The sequence below is a fragment of the Lepisma saccharinum genome, chromosome 1 (assembly GCF_977018435.1).
Source record: "Lepisma saccharinum chromosome 1, izLepSacc3.1, whole genome shotgun sequence".
Lineage (NCBI taxonomy): Eukaryota > Metazoa > Arthropoda > Insecta > Zygentoma > Lepismatidae > Lepisma > Lepisma saccharinum.
The window spans coordinates 106,610,518-106,633,266 of record NC_139229.1 but is presented as its reverse complement, the minus strand read 5'-3'; the positions used below and the strand labels follow the sequence as shown (position 1 = coordinate 106,633,266).

General features: G+C 38.6%; 1 protein-coding gene across 1 annotated transcript; it reads left to right on the top strand.

Annotated features, from left to right (window-relative positions):
• Nucleotides 1-6,397: 6,397 nt before the first annotated feature.
• Nucleotides 6,398-21,124, top strand: LOC145984964 (O-acyltransferase like protein-like). Its single transcript, XM_083118412.1, has 13 exons — nt 6,398-6,653; nt 7,454-7,716; nt 9,329-9,534; nt 10,553-10,641; nt 11,363-11,556; nt 12,287-12,456; nt 13,261-13,441; nt 14,143-14,322; nt 15,395-15,584; nt 16,327-16,469; nt 17,699-17,807; nt 19,239-19,270; nt 20,624-21,124. Exons 1-13 carry the CDS (start codon nt 6,398-6,400, stop codon nt 21,122-21,124), a joined length of 2,514 nt encoding a protein of 837 aa, XP_082974538.1.
• Nucleotides 21,125-22,749: the final 1,625 nt, after the last annotated feature.

Here is a 22,749-nt window from a genome sequence, read left to right as displayed (position 1 = left end):
TTGATATAATCAGCATTCTATCCTCATCGTCTCAATTAGCCAAAAGTGCAGAAAGAAAGTAAAGTAAGAAAATACACAAAAAACAAACATAACATAAAAATATAAAATGAATTAGGTCTCCCTCATGATGTATGGTAACTTGGTTGCCTTGTAATCAATATATCATGTAGAGGAAATTTATGACCATTTGATTTTCTTGCAAAGTTTATTAACTTTTGAATCTATTCAAAATGAAAATATATTAAATATAACACAGTAAAAGGACGGTCAATAATAATAATAATAATAATAATAATAATAATAATAATAATAATAATCACAATAATCACATCATAAATTATTACCATTCCGTTTGATTGCCCCGCGAGAGGCCCGGCGGCTCTGGAGTTCACCCAACCCAATACCCAAATGGATACCTTGAGGCAACCTTGTGGAGGGGGTAAAGGAGGCCGGAGCGTGGTGCTGATCACATCACTTTTAAATGGCCCAGATCGTACAATGAGGACCTCTACCTTTATCTTTACTTTGCCTAAATTACTATTTAGAATTGCATCAGGCTGCATATTAGGGATACATGTTCTTAGGTGTCCTACTTTTAACGTTCTAAGCAATATTATACAGCGCCTCCATAAAATAATCTATCGTTTTCTTTTTTGTTTCCTAGGTTATCAGTGTGTGGAGAGATATATTACGAGCACCTGACGCAACTCGACCACGCAAGTTTCCCTACTACATGTGTGCTGTTTTGGCAATAAGGATGTTCTGTAAGGGGACGAACAGATATGCAATTTTAACTGTCTATGAAGTGTTGGTGAGATGGCCCCCAAGGTACCTAGATATTCAACCATGTGATTTCTTTTTGTGCTTCTTCGTCAAGGATAGAGTCTTTGTCCTGCCGTCGAGATCTGGTGTAAATGAGAAAGTGGATCGTCAGAAAGAAATGAGAAGAAATGGACTGATCACTAGGCACCCGTCTCATCACCAAGGCTGTGGATTGATCTTTGTAAGATACTATTAAAAAAATTCGAGATATTATCTTAGTTTTGTGGTAGAAGAAAGCCTCGGACCACATCATCAAGTAGAGAATATATTTTATGAATAGTGGTACAAGCTTTTATGGACGCGCTGTATATGGCATGGGTGAAGATAATACCGTAGTGAGGCACATGAGGTTTCTATTTGGCAGGAACACAATATTATTTGCCAATTACTCAACACCAGAAGTTTGATATGATTTGATTTGTTGTTTAGAGTCGCTTTTCTGACACTTTTGGCTAATCGCGACGATGAGAATGATTGATGATATAGGATGAAATTAATAAAGGAGCACTCACAAAGCACACTCACGCCCAGACCGGCGTTCGAACCCGGGAACCCTGGCGTCTTAGCGCTCTGTGCTAACAGCTCCACAAAGGAGGTAGGCTCAACACCAGAAGCAACGGCGCTTAAAAGTGTTTATTTTTTATTTTACTGATTTATTGTTCGACGATGTGAACGAATGGCGGCGCAGGAAATCATTATGGATTATGCAGTTCTGTATTATTGTTCTTCACTCCCCTCATCTCTTTGCGATCCAATTATATTTCCTTAAGATTTTATTAAAAAAAAAAACTCTTAATTTATTTTATCTTTTAGTGTAAAGTAGGGATGGCCAGATCCTGATCCTGGCGGATCCAAAATCCGGATCCCGTTGGTTCCAGATCCTAAGGATCCGGATCCTGAAATTTTTCGGATCCGGATCCGGTACTTTTGGATCCGGATCCGGAATTTTCGGATCCGGATCCGTTTTGCCATCCCACATGCGCTTCTTTGGAAAGTAAGAATGTGCTTATAACATATTGTTACCTGCTAATATACATATATATATATATATGTATATGTATATGTATATGTATGTATATGTATATAATATACATATACACACACACACACACACACACCATCACACACACACACACACACACACACACACACACACACACACACACACACATATATATATATATATATATATATATATATATATACACACTGCCTGACAAAAAAAGTTAAGCACCCAGAAGGAGTGGTTGGACGTGAATGAAACTACATATGCTGAAAGTCCATGTACCTTTATTGAACTGATTACAATATAGGATGCAAGAGTCAAGCCCGTTGCAGTTACAGGTGGAATGGTGGCGCCAGGTCAGTAGGGTGTCGCACCCCCTCTGGCCGCAATGCATGCCCTTATGCGGTTCGGAATAGTGTCAAACAGCCTTTGGATCCTCTCCTGAGGCACGTTCGTCCACAGGTGTTGCAGCTGTCCCTCCAGATCCCGCAGGTTGGCACTAGGACGGAGTCCCCGTCCAATGTCATCCAACACATGTTCAATGATGGAGAGGTCCGGGGATCGTGCTGGCCACGGGAGGACCTCAACATGCTCTAGGCAGTCCATAGACACATGGGCTGTGTGTGGGCGTGCATTATCTTGTTGGAACACTGTCCCAGGGTGCTGTGCCATAAGGGGTAGGACGTGTGGACGCAGAATGTCTGTGACGTATCGCTGTGCCGTCAAAGTCTGCCGAAGCACTATTAGAGGTGACCTGAACGCATATCCAATGGCTCCCCACACCATGATGCCAGGAGTCACACCTGTGTGTCTCTCCACAATGTAGGCAGGATGTGCCCTCTGCCCTCGACGCCGCCACACCCGCACACGATGGTCATCGGAGGTCATGGAGAAGCGGGACTCATCACTGAACATGATGCGACGCCATTCGTCCTCTGTCCATGCCTCCCGAGCACGGCACCACACCAACCGCAGGTGTCGGTGTTGTGGTGTCAACGGCAACCGGCGCATGGGGCGGTAGGACCCGAATCCGGCGGATGCGAGTCGTCGAGACACTGTGCGGGAATCACAGGATGTTGTAGAGTGTCCAGTACATGTTCTCGGATGACGGGTGCCGAAGTTGTGGGATCCCGCACTGCTTGGAGCGCCATACGACGGTCCTCCCTCGGGGTGGTGTTTCTTGGTCGACCTGAACCTGCACGACGTGCATGGGTGCCCTCATGTACCCATTGATTCCAACATCTGGCCACTGTGACATCTGAATGGCCCACATGCCTGGCAATTGCCCAATACGACCAACCCGCCTCATGCAGTCCCACAATGCGGCCTCTGTCAAATGCTGTCAATTGCCGGATCGGCTGTCTAACGCGTCTGCGAGGCATCGCCGGTGCTTCGTTTTCCTCTCTGAACTTCGTGTTGTACTGTCTGACTCACAGCAGGTGACTGGTCCCACCTTATCAGCAACAGGAGGTGACGTCACAAATACCCTCTGGTGGGCGTTCTACACATTACAGATCCTTGTACATCTAATCATTTACTCACACATCAATGGTATGCAGGTATACCGAAATGGGGTAATCTTCGACCACTCCTTCTGGGTGCTTCACTTTTTTTGTCAGCCAGTGTATATATATATATATAGTGTGTGTGTGTGCGCGCGTGCGCGATTTGTAATTAATTAATACACTTACAAGTGAGGTCTAAGTCCCCCTCTGATTTCCATGAAACTTCGCAGGTGTATAGAGCCCCCCTCCCCTTCAAATGTCAAGATGAGGAGAAATTGAAGTGGGGATCTTACCCCGAAACCACGTAAATATGGCATAGGAAGAAACAGGGGGCATAGGGCCTCTCTATACACCTGTCAAATTTCATGGGAATCGGAGGGGGACACAGGGGCCAGATGATCCCCACGTCAATTTGTCCTCATCTTGACATTTGAGGCGAGTTTTGCCCCCTAAAACAGTTTTTTAGCCGAAACAAAAAAAAAAAAATCTTCCTTTGGGCCCCTCTATACACCTGCCAAGTTTCATGGACATCGGAGGGGGACACAGGGGTCAGATCCTTACTTCAATTTGTTTTCATCTTGACATTTGAGGGGATTTTGCCCCCTAAAACAGTTTTTAGCTGAAACAAAAAAACACGTAATTCTTCCTTCGGGCCCCTCTATACACCTGCCACGTTTCATGGAAGTCGGAGGGGAACACAGGAGTCAGATCCCCACTTGAATTTGTCCTCATTTTGACAATTGAGTGGGTTTCACCCTGTAAAACCGTTTTTTAGCTGAAACAAAAAAAACACGTATTTCTTCCTTTGGGCCCGTTTATACACACACACCTGCCAAGTTTCATGGAAATCGGAGGGGGACACATAAGTCAAATACCCACTTAAATTTGTCCTCATATTGACATTTGAGGGGGGGGTTGCCCGCTAAACCAGTTTTTTAGCCGAAACAAAAAAAAACACGTATTTCTTCATTTGTGCCCGTTTATACACACACACCTGCCAAGTATCATGGAAATGGGAGGGGGACACAGGGGTCAGATCCTCACTTCAATTTGTCCTCATCTTGACATTTGGGGGGGTTTTGCCCCCTAAACAGTTTTTTAGCTGAAACAAAAGAACACGTATTTCTTCCATTGGGCCCCAATATACACCTGCCAAGTTTTATGGAAATCGGAGGGACACAGGGGTCAGATCCTCACTTCAATTTGTCTTCATCTTGACATTTGAGGGGGTTTTGCCCCCTAAAACCGTTTTTTAGCTGAAACAAAAAAACACGTATTTCTTCATTTGGACCCGTTTATACACACATCTGCCAAGTATAATGGAAATCGGAGGGGGACACAGGGGTCAGATCCACACTTCAATTTGTCCTCATCTTGACATTTGAGGGGGTTTTGCCCCCTAAAACCATTTTTTAGCTGAAACAAAAAAACACGTATTTCTTCCATTGGGCCCCACTATACACCTGCCAAGTTTCATGGAAATCGGAGGGACAAAGGGGTCAGATCCTCACTTCAATTTGTCCTCATCTTGACATTTGAGGGGGTTTTGCCCCCTAAAACCGTTTTTTAGCTGAAACAAAAAAGCACGTAATTCTTCCTTTGGGCTCCACTATACTGCCAAGTTTCGGAGGGGGACACTTAGATAACCTCCCTTGTTAGTCTTACACTTTGTAATTATTTAACATGTACATATTATAATGTTTTATTTTAATTTGTAAAACTGTAACTGTAGAACAATTGTATAATTTTTGTATAACATTTCTATCTTGTTATATGTGTTAAAGGTTTCATCCTGGAATGGAATGTGTCACATTTATGTGTGTTTTCATTTCCAATACATCCGAATGAATGGCATTTACAAAATCACCTCTGACATTTGTGCACGAGTGTGTTAGCCGATGCGTAGCAAAGTATTTTAGGAACTACACTTGAAAAAAATCTTGTAGGACTAACGAAAAATTTCTTTGTAATCGAAGATCATAATACCTTTTAAGGTGTGGTAATATTATAATTGGATTGAGATACGAAACTCTCGGATCCGGATCCAGATCCGGAACTTTCGGATCCGGATCCAGATCAGGAACTTTCGGATCCGGATCCAGATCCGGAACTCTCGGATCCGGATCCAGATCCGGAACTTTTGGATCCGGATCCAGATTCGAAACTTTTGGATCCGGATCCGTTTGGCCATCCCTAGTGTAAAGGACCATATCCATACAATATACCCATGGACGTTGGATGGATATTTATCCTCGGTTGACAATATAGTTTTTTTATTGGTAAGTAGTCGATGTCAGTATTAGTTTTAGCAATTAACACATTTTATTTTTTGCTAGGTTCATGTCCTTAATTTTGTTTTAGATAAGGGCCATATCCCGATATTGTGTGACGGGTACAAATCTCCTGAGGTACCCATAATTTTAAAAGGAAATCAATAAATGTAGCCGCGGAGAGCGAAGATCGTAGTGTTCATTAGATTAACGTGATGCGTTTCGTCTCTTTGTTAGGTGTGTATTAAAAAATTCTTTAAAACAGTAGAGGAAAATACTTCTGCTGGAGTTTCCCCTACATATAGAAGAGTGGAATCACCTGACATTACGTCATTTCCTGTTGGGATTCTAGTGTGCGGCCATCAGTGTCAGAGTAAAGTCAGCGACTGTTGGAGTCATTGTCAGGGTGTCTTTATTCAGAATTTGGACTTGCGTTTACGGAGTCTTCGTTTGGTATAGACAGAAAGGCATTCAGTGATAGACAGAATTGCAGATAAATATTATCTAGTGACGTAATCGAAATCAATAATCACAGAAACAGCACAGTGTTTGCTATTTTTTCCACCTGCATTCAGGACCACAGTACTGTGAGGTGTAAGATAACGCGATAATCAATTATGAATCATTGTACTTTACTGTCACTTGGACCATGACTAATAATAATTCTTTGAAATGACCACGAAATTCTTGAAAAATCTCGTGACAACTGATGAATTATCTTCTTACTTAAAATACACCTGCTGTGAATGGATAATTCATTACACTTCTGTCACTGGTTAGGATCATAGGGAACCATGGCTTTCAGTATGTTAGTGTTCCTTCTTATGTTTGTGTTGGTGCGGTCGGAGCCATTCTTTGACAACATGGAGGTCGGTTCCGAAGTTCTTCGATCCCTGTACGCAAACGGGTTAGCACCTGAGGACATCAGTAAAGCGATCTCGCAATACATTTCACAAGAAGCTTTGCCAAAAGAGTCGAAGAACGATCTGTGTAGAAACCACAGCCAACAACTTTTGGATTCTCTTCAGACTGCGTCTTGGCCTTTGCTAAGTAAGTCATTCCGTTGTTCTTTGTAGCCGCTTTATTAAGATAAACATCTTAGTTCTCAGTTCTCTCATTTCTATAAGTTGACTTTTAGGATTTTGATCTTTGAAAATCAAATATCCCATGGTTTATGAAATTGAAGTTATCGATAATAAGAAATGCATATTCTTCAACTTTGGTTTTGAAATTGCAAGAGCGTGCTTATACATTATATATACTGTAGTAGTTATTAGTTTCACCGAACATTTATTAATGAAATCTTGAATATCGTTGCGTGGAGGCTTATCATGTTGATTGGCTGAAACATAAACTCGCTACCGGAGGTTTTTTGAAATTTGTAGGCATAAATCAAATGTTGGAATTCTGACAATTTATTTTTGACATGCGTACACTTAATTCGCGTCGCTTTTCTCTTTTGGCTAATCGCGACGATGATGATTAGTGATGATTAGATGAAACTGATTAAATACACTCACAGCAACTGTACATTCATGCAAAGACTGGGATTGGAATACGGAACCTTTGATAGCGAGGTCATTATTCCATCACTCAACGCGCTCGCCCGAGTTTCACAATGGAATTCCTTTCAAAACAAGTGTTTGTGATTCTTCTCTAATGAAATATGCATTTTCCTACATTGCTACTCTAGAATGAGAATCTAATCTTACACCTATAAATAAATTAATATTTTTCTTTGGATGCTTTGTTATAGATATTAGTGGGTTTTTTTCTGCACAGTGACATACATGCCTTTTTCGTCCAGTATCCTTGTAATCTAACACATTTGTGTTTTTGTTTTCATCCAGTGCTAGATTCTTATGGAAAATTAGAAGCTGGCGTAATGGCAGGGAATATTAAATGGTTGGGCAACTACGATGAATGCTTGAGCATCAAGGTACCAGCCAACGTGACCGAAGGGTTTGATGGAAAGTATTGTTTGGCGAAAGTTCATTTGGAAATGGATTCAGGATCACAAACCAAGTCCTCAGTTTCACCAACCAGACACTTTGGATTTCTTGGAGAAGATATTGCATTGAGGGCAGGAGGAAATCAGGACTTTCTTAAAGAAGTACGTATCTTTAGCATTATTAACTAGTGTCAAAATAGAAGTCATCTACTAGTCATGAGCAAAAATGGGGTGGGGAGGGTAGAGGAAGGGCGGTAATATTTCTGGGAGGGATAATCACATTTAACATACACTTACACATCACACAACTGTTAGATTACGGAACTGTTTGCATCCTCTCCATCTTCCTCTCTGCATCAATTTTACTTGCTTATAGTGAATTTTATATTTTCTGTGAGCTGTCAGTGACATGCATTATAAAGTTAACAGAGTGTAATTTGAAAACTTTTCGGCTAAAAATTGAATGACCATTCATTGTATCATTTGCACCGAGGCTTCTTATCGGTTCATTTCCGCCGTGACATATGTCAAGACCTTCCTGGGCTGGTTTTCCCACAATCCAGAGTGTCATCACCGCCGCGCGCACGTGTGTTTATGGGCACACGGTGCATAGTGCATATAGTGGACTTAAAACATAAAATTAAACGTGTGTTTATGACGATGTACAGCTGTGTTTACACTGAAATGTTAAATCTATCCAGAGAGTCAAATATGACTTTTCTTTACTTATTTCAAAAGACGTTACACAGGATTACTTGTATCAATTTTATTCCACAACAGAAAATACATAAATCAGTATAAGCCTATTAACTATTAATCTTTTATCGTTAATCGTCAAAAAACATTGTAAATACAGTATTGTTAAAATATTGAAAGCATTCTACAAATACTACGTAAATGTACACTTTGGAAGCAACATAAATGTGCCAGTCTATTACACTTAATTATTATACACTACATAAAATCGTCAAAAAAATTATAAATACAGTGTATTTTTTTGCAAACATTATATACGTAATAGCTACGTATATATAAACACAATATTTCGATACACTTGCACAACAACAATACAAACGTTATTTGAATTATTGTAGGTATGCAAATGCTCGAAGGCATTGTACGCGTTGTTTCTTTCATTTCCATATTCTCAGCCATCTTGTCGTCTCTCTCAAGTCCCAGTTTTACATAAACAATAATTTCTCATTGTATATCCCTCATATATACTTTCGTCTTACATTCATTTATCAATCACCTTCCTTTTCAATCGAAGATAAACACAGCCATAGCTGGGCAACGTCATAAACACACATGCGCGCGGCGGTAATGACACTCCCAATTGTGGGAAAACCCACCAAGGAAGGTCTTGACATATGTCGTGGTGGAAATGAACCGATAAGAAGCCTCTGCGGACTCTATTTTCGTTTGTAATGATAAACACTAAAGAGATCAAAAATGTTGTTGGAGACAACATGAAATACAAGAATCACCCTATCATTAAAAACGAAAGCTTTTAAATTCATTTGTATGTAACTACATGAGCTATGTATGTAAGCGATCCCTTCAATAGAAACTTATTAATAGCAAGTTCGTTTATCGCCGTAGAGTTAGGCAACACACATAACGCAATGCAGTGAATCGGGTATTTCAGGATCTAGACACCACATATTTATTGTGCGTGACTGTACATTTTAGAGTAAGTTCCATCCGAACTACTCGAACGGAGCTGAATTTCGTAACTCTGGTTCCAATTATGTGTGTTTTGTTCTGTTTTCAGGGTGGGATGTCGCCAATAATGTTCTCAATGTTCCTCGAAGTAATGGGAGGTATTCAGTTCGGGATCTGTGTCCCGTCGTCTTGTACTGCAGACGATCTGCAACCATTGTTCATTCCTACAGAGAAGATCAACATAACAATCACGGTAGACCCTAACGCCTGCTCGGATGTTCCCAGGGACTTTGAAGCAAAGGACTGGGGAATGCTGTAAGTACAACTACGAAATAGGTTTCAAAGCGAACTCTCATTTTAAATTGCTGGACAAAATCTCTCAGACTAACTATCTCCCCCTAGAACTATGAACCTTGGTTAATCTTCACCACGTTTTCAATGAACATTCACTATCTCTGTGTGCAAATGCGATATTGTTTGCAATTAAAATAGAAATTAACGAATGTCACGTAACTTAAGACCATATTACCTTACAGTATAAAATATATTTTCTTCATTCTTCGCAGATGACCCGTATTGTTAATGTTTGCAAATGTCTTTGAATTAATGGATTGTTGCAAATGCCCAATTATCTATCTCCAGTTATTTCCTTCTTGACAAGTACAGTCAAAGACAAATATAATAGTAGGCAAATTATCCATCACTATTTTCATCCTACTTTTATTGAACATCCTGTGTTGTTTTAAGAAATGGAATTCTGTTGATGCGAAACATATTGTCCTCTGTTTATTGACGTTTCAATTTCAATTCATAATCATTATATTGTGGAAAACTGACTGAATGGAAATGATAATGACAATTTGCATACTATTACTTTTGCTGCTGGGTCCACTGCTTAATAAAGACCCAGCTTCCCCTTAACCAAATGACAAATAAGAGACCTACAAACGAACCAACTTGAACCAATCAACCAACTAATCAATATCGCTAAGAATGTAATCGTAACTTTATAAACACAATTTATTCTGCCCGTATTAAAGTGCATGGCACACTATCTTTAGTAGAAATTGAGTGATAACTGTATTTTGACTTAGATCTGTATTTTGATCAAGAGTCGAAGACGAGGTCTATGATACACGGTACCATCGTTGCACTAAAGAATGGTTTCACGTATGAGGAGTGGAATTTTATGATTATTCCTTTATATTTCAATTTATTGATGAGGTAGATAAGATTTACTTAGTATATTTATAGTACCGCTAACAGGATTTTTAAAAGTACTTAAGTAGTTCACTGTTAACGAAAGTTAACTATTCTCTCTCGCTTCTTTCAGAGCTCTCCTTATAATATTTGGCACGGCGATAGTATTAAGTACAGGCTATGATCTGTGGAATAACTGGAGTGGAAAGCAGCATAGATCGGGTATGTAACCGTTGTTTACATAATTTTACATGCATGAAAAATGCATGATACCTTTTTTGATTGTTGTCTAAAATTATAGCCAACATTCGCCCAGGTATAATGTCTCTGTTTGTTTGTCAGTTATTAAGTTAATTACAAGATAAGTTATGGTTAAATGGTTATAGGGTTTTAATCATCGATCTGAACAGATATTTGGTTAAAGTTGTAGGGATATTATGTTTCTAAGCTTCAACTTCATTACAATAAAACGATAGCCATTATCTTGAATTTTCCAATTACCGCATTTGCAGACACATAAGACTCACGTTTGTACCTTTAAAAATAGGTCTGAAAAACAGGGTGCGTCTTAAACGGCGATACTCAGTTTTTGATTACCTTCATTTCTGGATATTTTCTCTGTTCTGAGTTAGACGATTTCTTTCTTGCTTTCTTGCGGTGTGCGACGAAGAAGATTAAAATGTATTCTTTCCTATTTAGATTAGGCAAGTTATATGTTGAAAGTAGACTTACGTATTATTTTATATTTGAAATACTGCAAATCAGTTATAAATTCAGTGATAAAGATTTTTCCTAAAAAAGGGGAATTGTTTGTTTATTCCCAGTCTTATACGCCGGTACTTCTTTTACGCCGGCAAATACGGGAATACGATGTGATGGTAGCCTTTTTCTTGCTAAAAAATGAACGTAAAACCTTACCTAATTTATACTGTTTTTCTCAAAGGACGATGGCAAAATCTACTCGTCGCCTTCTCCTTCTACTCCAATGGGAAGCGTCTATTGAGTACGACCTCTTCCTCAGATACCATGGGTTGTATCCATGGAATACGATTCTTCAGTATGGCGTGGGTTCTCCTCTGCCACAAATTTATGACAATGGCCACCACCCCTATTTTAAACCAACAATACATGATGGACGTAAGTATTCAAATCGAAAACAAGATTTACAATGAGTGATTATTTCAGCTCCTATAAATAGATGCAAGCTTATGAAGAGCTACGTCAAATTTTCTGTACTAAAAATCTGTTCATAATATCAAAACTAGTGCTTCCGTTCAATTGTAATGCTAAATTTTTGAAACTTACTCAAGCATATCATATATTTTAATGTTCAATAAAGTCTATTAGTTCCTTGAGATCCAACTACGTAGTAATGAATTTATTTGGGAAGTGAGTCAGGTATAGGATTCTCTCTATGAAAGTAGTTCTAATAAAGCTTTCAATTTCTCTCCATACCCATCTTCTCTCTTATGTTATTTCTTATTTTCCTACTTCTTTTCATCAAACTAATTTGCAAAATGTCCTGTAAATTCTTTTAGACCTCAAATATGGATTAACTCTCCCCATTGTTGTATGATCTGTTTCTAGTTTTTTTTAAAAATGTCATTGTTGATTCCCAACTCTGGAGGGCATTTGCTATTTCTTCTTTTAGACATGTCTTTTCTCTTCTACGTTTTTTTTACTTTTCCTTTAATTTCATTTCTATTGCATATTTTATTCTCTCTTCAAGCGGTTTTCCTTCCCTTTTACACTTTTATCGTTTCCCCCAGTTATATTCTTTTCCAATATATTTTCTCACATTCTTTCTTTGTTTCGATTCATTACAAGTTGTTTCTTAGTCACTGATAACCATCTTTCTTGTTTGCAGCATGTGGGAGATTGGCAGAAAATGGCGATTGTGAATGGCTGGCTATCTGTCGACACATTCTTTCTCCTCAGTGGAATTCTATTAGTTTATATGTTTTTGAAGGAAGTTGAAAAGACAAACAGATTCAACGTGAAAGATCTGTTGGTTTTCTATATCCACAGATACATAAGGTAATTTAAGCCATCTAAACTATATTTATCATCTAGAAAGTTGTATTTCTGTAGTTGCCGTTCTTTACGAGAATATTTTTGCACAAAAACGTCGAGTAGTGTTTATTTGTGTTTTGTTTATTTAGCATAGCTCTTCTGCCAGTTTGGGCTAATCGCGACGCCGAGAATGTGATGATTAGATGAAATTGATAAAGGAACACTCACAATGATTAACCCAATGCCAGGGCCGCGAGTCGAACCCGGGAACACCGCTGACGAGATCAAAAGTAGACCATTCAACCTTCTCGCCACCGAGCCGGCTCGAGGAGTGTTTTCTGATTGCATAGGCACAGTTTATTGTTATGGATGCAAGGGTGTGGACGAAGAATATTCGTATACAATATTGTAGTCACACGAACACACATACATAATACATATTTTTTAAAAAAAAATACAAAAGAAGAAACACGTGTGTAGCTAATATTATGAGCACACCCACATAAAATATTGAAATGAAATACAAGGGGAGAAAAATATACGCAAACAATATTACACACAGACATACTCACATAGGTATATGTATATATTCACATTCAAACAGCATACAGGTAACTTTGTCGCTTTGTAATCTAGGTATTCCTTATTCGCTACCCGGTGGAGGCACGTAGTCCCGACTAGCCTATCTGTGCATAAAGCGGACTTAAAAGTCAAGGAACCTATACAAAGAAACCTGTGGTATTGCACACAGACGTGTTTCGTGTTCATTAACAATTAACACATAGTGCAATTCCAATTACTCATGTTTACAATAATTTCTCGTTTTAGGTTGACACCAGTGTTGGCTATCATTGTGGGTATCAACGCAACGCTGTTCTATTTCATTGGTTCTGGGCCTATATGGGAATCAGTGGTTGCGCCAATGAGAGAAAACTGCGCCCGCAGTTGGTGGAAGACGCTGATATATGTGGACAATTACAAATACATATCAGAATTCTCTGGAGGAGAGGTTAGTAAGATTTTTTGTTTGTTTGATGGTACAAGTTTTGCGGGTTAAATAGTAGAGCAGCCAGAGGTTGAAACTTTTCATCGAATCGAAATTTCCGTTACCATCAATGTGTACTGCTGTAGACATATAAATGCTTCTTGGCTTGAAGCTTTTACATCATCTTTCTTCCAGTAATTTTATTCTTTCTTTTATAATCGGAATTCAATTGATACCAGGAAGGATTTTTCATGTGATCTTCAATTTTATTTTAATGGTATTGATGTGTCTCGATGTCTGTGGTTCATATTTTGCAGCGTCACTTTACCACGGAATGAAAATAAATAGACTCTGTACTTCGATGTTTTGTTCCATAATTCTATTTCTGTACCACGTACTGTGGTTGGTCTACATTCCGACCAGAATGTGTATACAAGAATGCTTGAATGTTAGCCTTGAATTCACAGAAAAGGATGACATTTGATCTGACGTCACTTCCTTCAAACGGGTTATTCAACGTGTTGTTCGTGATAATTTGATCGTGCAAGCCTCAGACACTTACTAATGAGAGGCTTGGTGAGCCACAGACCCGCTTATGAATGGCCATCGGCGGAGAAATACCTACTTAATAGAACCTACTCCAGAGGGAAATGTTACTGTTCAACAAAAAATACTGTATTGTTATTTAACAACAATTAAACTGACACAGAAAATTCTGTTTGCAGTGTGTTTCCCAAAGTTGGTACCTTCAAACAGACATGCAGCTGTACTGGTTGTCACCATTATTCCTGTACCCACTGTGGAGGAAGCCTGTTGCAGGATTAGCAGTTCTCGTCATCCTCACAATAGTATGCATAGTCGTTCCATTTTGGTTAACGATGGATCTGGAACTTTCTTGGACGGTCGTTCTGAAGTAAGTATCTAATTTATGTCATGCATGTGTAGTGTACCTTTTGCCAAACAATAAGATCAAGACAAAATTGAATTTAGTAACCAATAGGCAATAAGGCACCGTTGCCGTGCGGTGTAAGGCGTCATGCTTTAGGCTTCGGCTACGGGACGCGCAGTCAGTAGGTAGGCCCTGGGCTTCAAGGTCTGCTGCGCCACGAGTTATTATTTATATTATTATTATTAACCAATGAGACAAAACGTACCCTACCGTGGGACTCTCTATTTTGACTAAAGCTGCATTTACCACCCATTGGCTAGAGGTTGTGTGCCAGGAATCGAACCTTGTTCCCAAATGTCTAACCTACCGGGCCACCCTTATTTTATACAAGACTGGATAAAAATTTCATTCTTATAGAACACTTTATTTGACATCAAGATCATCGCAAAATGCATCGTTAATGCCTAAAAGAAGTACTTGCTCTTTTATGAATCTTCTATTAATTTCAATATGTTTAAAGCATAGTTGGATGTAATCTTCCTCCAAATGTATCCTGTAAGTTCTAATCGTATATGTAATGAACAAAATAATTTGTTTATTTCAGTGGCCTGAAATACAGGGATTACATGACCTACATCTAACCAACAGTATACTGCCGAGGTGGTGTCTATTTCATTGGAGCAATGTTCGGATATTATCTCTACAAGACACGAAATCAGAGGGTTCATATCCCAAAAGTAAGCATTGAGATTTAATACATTTATATCTATACATAATGCATTATAAATTCAATAATGATTTTCTTGGTAAGATGCTCAGATATCTCCCCAAAAATCTCTCTGAATATCCTGTGCTAGGACCTTTAGTAGTAAGATTTCCATAGTTGTTCTGTAAGGGAGGACATAGTGGGGATACTGATTGAAAATTGCAGATGGTTTTTGGTTTAAGCTTAATATTTTTATTTATTTTAGAAGTTATTTCATATTAGCTCAGAACTTACAAAGGACTTTTTATTGTCAACGATTTTGTTGGATATTTTTGGGTAAGTGCTGCAAACATATTAAAAATATGTTCTTTTCGATTTCCAGTGGCAAGTTCTATTGGGTTGGATCTTCTCAACAACCGTCTGTCTCACTGTTCTCTACAGTCTTGTCATCGTCTATCAGGATGGATACAAAGAGAATGAGGTAGAGGCAGCTTTCTACTCCAGCCTTCACAGGAACGCCTGGGCTGTTGGTCTTGGATGGGTAATCTTCGCCTGCGTCAAAGGATACGGAGGTGAGTACGGTATTAGAAAAATTATGTCTTATGCGCCGTTAAAGATTGTTTTATTAAACCTTCCATATTTCCTATATTCGGGAGTTTGCAGGTTCTAATTCCTCTATCCGCCATCCGTGTCGTCAATCACTCCATTCAACTGTTGGGCAGGTACTTTAATGAAAGCACTGTAATAAAGGTAAATAAAACCTTATAGACGTTTAATAACTTACCAAACTCCACGTTTGCTCAAAGCCAGATGGAGAATACAAGATCGTAAAGTTATCCATAACGCTTTTGAAGGTGTCTCTTTTGTTGATCGAGTAATTTGGGGAGCGATTTTTGTTATTTAGCGTCGCTTTTATGGCACTTTTGGCTAATCGCGACGATGAGGAAGAGTGATTATATGTGATGAAATTGATGACGGGACACTCACAAAGAACGCCCATTCCCAAACCCGGAGTCGAATCCGGGATCCCTGGCATCGAGTGCTTACCACTCCGCCACCGAGATCGACTTTTGTTGATCGAGTTGGCTATAATATTAAAAGAACAGACTTGCATATATTATTCTCATACTCGGAGCGAGCGCATATTAATGGGGTTTAGGCCCAGTTCCGAAAAACCTATTTGTGCAAAAAGTGGGCTTAAAGCAAAGTTGTATCTCAGAGTAGGTTCTCATAGACAAACTATTAGAGAAACAAGCATAGAGCAGTAATTGTTCAATTGTACAAATCCGTAACTATCTTTTATTTTTTTTTCAGGTCCAGTAAACACAATTCTCTCATGGAAGGTCTTGCAACCACTGAGTCGACTTACATATTGCGCCTATCTCACACACCTCCTCATTCTACAGTATCTGGCCGGTTGCACGAAAACTTCTGACTTCTACTCGGATAGTAGAATAGTAAGTATGGCATTATTTAGAAATTTCGAACCCTTAAACTGCAAACAGCCTTAAGAAAGAACCAGATTGTTTTTTTTTTTATCTGTAACCAGGAGCTGATAAGTTTGCTGTCGTCTTACCTGTATTAAGAACAGTGGCACCGCCTCTGGGTGAACTCTAGGGTTGACAAAATATTTTTAGATGAGGTTCTGCATCTGTAGTCATGACTACAGAGATTTTCTTATTTTACTCTTTCTTTCTTCCTCTCTTTCTCTTCCTACCTGTTATTTCTTGTTTCTTTGTCTCTCTTCCTGTCTTCTCTTTTACACCTCCTCTCCCTCTTCCTCAATTTCTTTATCTATCACTTTCTTTCCCTATCATTCTCAAGGACATAGTTAAGGGAGGGTCCAGGGACCACTGGTCTTCTTGCAGCTTCCCTATGCCCCCCCTCCAAATTTTCCGTGGTTTATAGAAGCTTTTACTTTAAAATTTTAAATAAATCTCCAAATTATTTTTTAAAACTTTGCAAGTAGATCATCATTGTACTTGTTGCGATATAGCCTAAGTTAAATATAAATGTAATAGTAATAATAATTTAATACAGATATTAATTTATTTTTTAAAAAAAACTACCACTATATATTAATCAAAATTTATGTGACACAGAAGCTGTATGTGTTTATGGATAATATATTAAGTAGTGAATATTATTAATACATAGAAAACAATAGATATATTCAAGCACATCGACCTAGCTACATCCCCGCCCTTTCCCCTTCTTCATTTGTTTCTTTATCATTTCTCATTCTTTATTTCTGTCTCTGATTCCCTCTGCGATTCTTCCTATTCTCTTAACTACTGCTGGAATTTCTTATGAAGAGCTTTTGGGTGATCAGAAGGATGGGTCAGAGCCCACCATCAACCCCCAGTGGCAACGCCCCTGATTAAGAAGTGGAACAGCTGAAGTATTTGTTCGCATGGAAAAATGCCATTTAGGTGATCTAGGAGGGCCTTCTCGTGTTCTTCAGTAGCAGGCCTGCTGCGAACTTTACTCAAGACTTTTCAACATATTCTCATTTGTATTCTAAGGATGCTCGGGAGAAGCAATATGAAGTTCTGTCATTTTCTTGAATTTAAAGCAAGTCATACACTATATTTTACGATATTGTTAATTCTTCGTTTGAATCATTACGCTAGGCCAAAACATTATCTTACGTAATACTACAAACAATCTTTGTTTCTGTTTTCAGGCTGAGAGCTTCCTTGGGGACCTGGTTCTTACGCTGATGCTATCAACAATTTTCTCATTATCCTTTGAATCCCCGATCCTTATCATAGAGAAGGAAATATTCCGAAAAGGTAAGGAAAGTTAACAAAGATGGATGTGGAAAATACTCACTATTTTTTAAAGTAGTGTAATAATCCAAAACACATTCAGCAATAAGTAGGATAGATTGTTTGATTGATTGATATGAAAAATATTTGACTTTTGGGCATTTTGGCTTTGCGTCTGTCATAAACTTTGAGGAAAATTTCTCTTCTAAAAACCAAAACCTTTGATTTCACAAGGATAATAAATGCTCTTTATTTAAAGCAATGCGTCTCTATACATTTGACCACCATCATATCCAATTGCCGAAACAATAATCGTTAATTAAATTTGAATATTATAAACTTAAATATGTGTGAGAACTGAATTCAATTGATTTGGTTTATTCTATTTCGCTTTTCTGCCATTTTTGGCTAATCACGAAAGAACTTAATTTCCTCCAATAAATAGCACCCACACGCACCCTTACAAACATGTACGCACCCTCCCCCACACACAAAAAGTTCTAGTATGAAAGTAAGACGATAATTTGATGAGCCAAACATGTACTACAAATTAAGTATAAGTATCTATTTGAACGATATGCCTGTTTATACAACCACCGTCGCTTTAACCCATTAATGCACTTCATTTCTTAGAACAGTTCTATTATACACACGTTCTCAATAAGACAAAGTCAACATACATATAATTTAAGGGGAAATATCGTCAACAATGAACAGTACTTTTAAGAAAACACGTCACACGTGTCACATACATACCTGTGGTTTAGGTGGTTAAGCAGGTATAACAAAGCAAATTGATAATACGGAGAATTTTGTTTTTATTCTGACATTCTTCTGAATAATAAATATATATAGTATTATTCCATTTTCCATTATGTTTCTTCTGTGTAGGTGGGAGTAGAAAGAATCAACAACCGGACACCACTAAGATTCTTGGAACACATAAGGATTGTAGTTCCAATTCCAATGAGCATACCAATGTAACTTTTATTGAGGACAATGATAAAATTTCGCCTGAAGTTGTTGTTCATAATAATACTTCAAAAGAACTACGATTTTAGTGATTCATGATGACTGAAGTGAAACATCCTACATTCCAAATACACATGCTAGTGAGAACTTTAAAGCACTTTTGTAAAGGTATTTGAGTCGAATTTTATACATTATTTTTGTATATAACCTATTTAATTTATTATTATTGTACTGCGATTATTTGTTTTGTATAATAAAATGTGTTGTTTTGAATTAAAATTTTGTGTCAATTATTGACTAATTTTTATTTAACGTAACAGAATGGTCGAAGCACAAATATGTTAAAATATTATCGACATTAAGATAATCATAAATTGAAGCATAATAAAACTACACCAAAGATCAGATTCCACTGTTTTCCGAATTTCCGCAATGGACATAACATATATGACGAGTGTAATCTTTTTACTAAATTGATTGCAGATTGGTTGGAGTTCCTAAATATAGACAGCGCGGTATTTGTAAAATTTCCTATGGGGCAACATCTAGTAATTTCTTATATAACACATGGAATTTACACATAACATACCCCTAGAGGAAAAAAAAAAAGAAACGACCAGAGAGGAGAGAATTTCCTTTCAATCCTCCTACAAATAATACCATCTTGAATTTGGATATGTAGCTATATGAGCACATTTAAGCTGCAAACCGTTTGAATTTTCAACATGGGTACACTCCTTAAGGCCATTCAGTGCAGTCGTGCACCTTTCTAGGTGTTATAACTCCTGGATACCAAACAACATTATAAAAGCTCATGTTCTTAGAAGCAAGATAAACTTCAACGATCAAGAATTCTTACACAAAGCAATAACTGAATGTAAGGAATTTAAATTTAGGGTCAATGGTTTTTTAACACTTCACAAGATAACATCATTCCCATGCCTTGTCAAAGTGAAATCATCAGGAAACTCCAGAATCCAGACATGGCCTGGCGCTAGATGTTTCTTGTGAGTGTCTCTTCCTTCATCAATTTCATCTAATCCTTTTTTCATCCTGATCTCCGTGATTAGCGTTAAGAAGCCACTTAAAGTAAGACAAATACATTATAAATACAAAGTATCTGTGGACTATTTCACGCACAAAAAGAGATATCGTAGCTACTATATACTTGTAGTGCTTGATATTCTAGAATAGGCATGAAATGGTGCAAGTACAGCCAACGGAAAATATAATAGTAGGCAAATTGTTCATTGTACATAGAATGAAGAAGAAAAAGAACGAAAATAGTCATGGACAATTTACCAATCAATATTTTGGCACCCCATTGTAGTAGAGTGGAATGCATAAGCATTACCAAGCAAATTGCATAGGATAGACCGGGGCTATTTCGACCATGGGGCTATTCCGATCGACGAAAGAATATTCGATCCTAGCGCATTGTTAATGCTCGGGTTGGCAAACTGCATGGCATCAGTGGAGAAGGAGAACCGAAACGGATCAGACGCGCACGACATTGCTGCTGTTGGTTAAGTGATCTGCCTGGAAAAAATTGGTTTTTGAAACAAGGTATGTACTCTGCATGTGCATTTTCGCATAGTTAAACAGATAAGCTTTTGAACGTAAGCTGTACCAGCCACATTATTGTGAGTAAGTGAATAACTATATATGTAACAATGGGATAGGTATATTAGTTGTTAGTCATACACGTTCGGGGCGCCAAAGTTGTATAGCGCAGTGTAGCCAACCAATGAAAGAAATATCGGCTTTTGGGGCTTTTACGATCATTTTTTCCGGGGCTATATCGATCAGCAGATTTTGTGCTACTACACTCCAAAAAATAATTACGATAACTTTTGTTATCGTTACAGATGGTGCGCACGTACCAGTCGAAAGGAATTCGAATGAATTGGTCGGAGGATAATATGAACAGAGCTGTTGCAAGCGTACTGCTTGGAGATGTAAGTTTACGTGCTGCGGCGGGCCTCTTCAACGTGGCATACACGTCATTACAGAATAGGATTTCCAGTGCTAGAAGAAGCCAGGTCTTACAAGAAGAAAACAGCATTCCAAAAGCAGTTGGACATCCAACCATCCTGTCGAAAGATCAAGAGAAAGAGTTGGCGGAGAGGTTGAAGGATTTGGCAAGCAGAGGCTTCGGAATCACACCTGCAGTAGTTAAACAGGCTGCGTTTATGTTTGCAGACAAACATCAAATCTGTCATCCTTGGGGTACTCAGAAGGCAGCTGAAGAGGATTGGTTTTCTGGCTTTATGAAGCGACATACAGACCTTTCGCTAAGGAAACCAGAAGGTCTTTCCAAGGCCAGGGCTGAGGGAATGACGATAAGGGTTGTACAGGAGTTTTTTTAATTATATCGAAGAGTTACAATGGACACGGTTCCTACTATGCTTCATACACCAGAAAAAATATACAATGTCGATGAGAGTGGTTTTCCATTAAACAACAAACCATCAAGAATTGTAGCAGAAAAGGGAAAACGGGAAGTAATGAAGATTCCAGTGTAGAAAGAGGCGAGAATGTAACGGCAGTAGTGTGTTGTAATGCTTCTGGTAGTTTCATTCCACCTTTCATCATTTTCAAGGGCAAACGATTCAAAGAGGTGTTCAAAAAGGAACTTCCTCCAGGTGCCATGGTAGAAATGACAGACTCAGGCTACATTAATGAAGACGTCTTTTTACTATGGCTTCAGCATTTCCAGAGAAACCGCGTGCAAGGAAGGTGTCTCATGATTCTAGATGGGCATACCTCACACTGTTCTCTGCAATACGTGGAGTTTTGCAAAGAACACAACATAGAACTGCTCTGTCTCCCACCGCACACCACACACGCCTTGCAACCGTTAGATAGAGCAGTTTTTAAACCAATGAAAACATTTTACCATGACGCTGCAACATCATATCTTCACAACCACCCTGATTCTACAATCAACAAATTTGTGTTTGGGAAAATATTTACGGCCGCTTGGAACAGGAGTGCAACACCAGCTTATTCTACCAAAGGGTTCCAATGTACAGGGATATTCCCTTATAATCCAAACGCCATTCCGCAGGACAAGTTTTTGTCATCGGTAATTCTCAATGAACATTGTAATGTACCTACACAACCTAATGATAGGCCTAGCCCTACATCTGTCCCTTCTACTGCACCATCTTCCCCTCTCAGGGCCTCTACAAATTTACCAACCACATCCTCTTCTACTTCACCATTCTCTGAAATAATCCCATCTCCCACCAAACATCCAGAAAAGACAAGACGATGTAGACGTAAAATGGGAGCATGCCACTTAACATCTGACGAGCATACGCCTGTAGGGAAGAAAATGAAAAAAACAACAGAAAACTAAGAATTTCGGTAACGATGCAGACAATATCCCTTGCGGTTTTTGCGGTCAGTTGTACTACTCCGACGAAAGTGCTCTTAAAGGTGACTGGATACGATGTCAACGATGCACAACTTGGTTTCATGAAATATGTGTCGGGACTTTTGGTAAGAAACAATTCATTTGTGGGAAATGTATCTAAACATGTGATTTTACAAGTGATCAGAATAGCCCCATCAATGATCGGAATTACCCCGTAATTTTGCAAAATCTTGCAATGTGTAGTGTTTCACTTTTTGCATTTTTACAAGTATCAGAAATGTAAACATTTAATTTTCAATTGTGTACTTTTGTAGCCAAAAGAATGGTGTATCAGAATAAATTAATAGTTTTGTGAGGAAAAGTTTTTTTCAATTTTTTATGTACTGTTCAATGTACTATCATGGTTACTGTCTTTATTTTACGCAAAGTGAGCTTCAAGAATATAAACAACACGCCAACAGGCTGTTGACAACCTCTGCACCAGCATACGTAAAGGTTCATTCCTTAGAAACACGTAGGATGCAAGAGGAACACTCCGACCTCCATAGCGGAGTGGTTAACCATACGTATGCCCGCATGCATAGAGCGAGGTGTTTAAATGCCTCACGACTC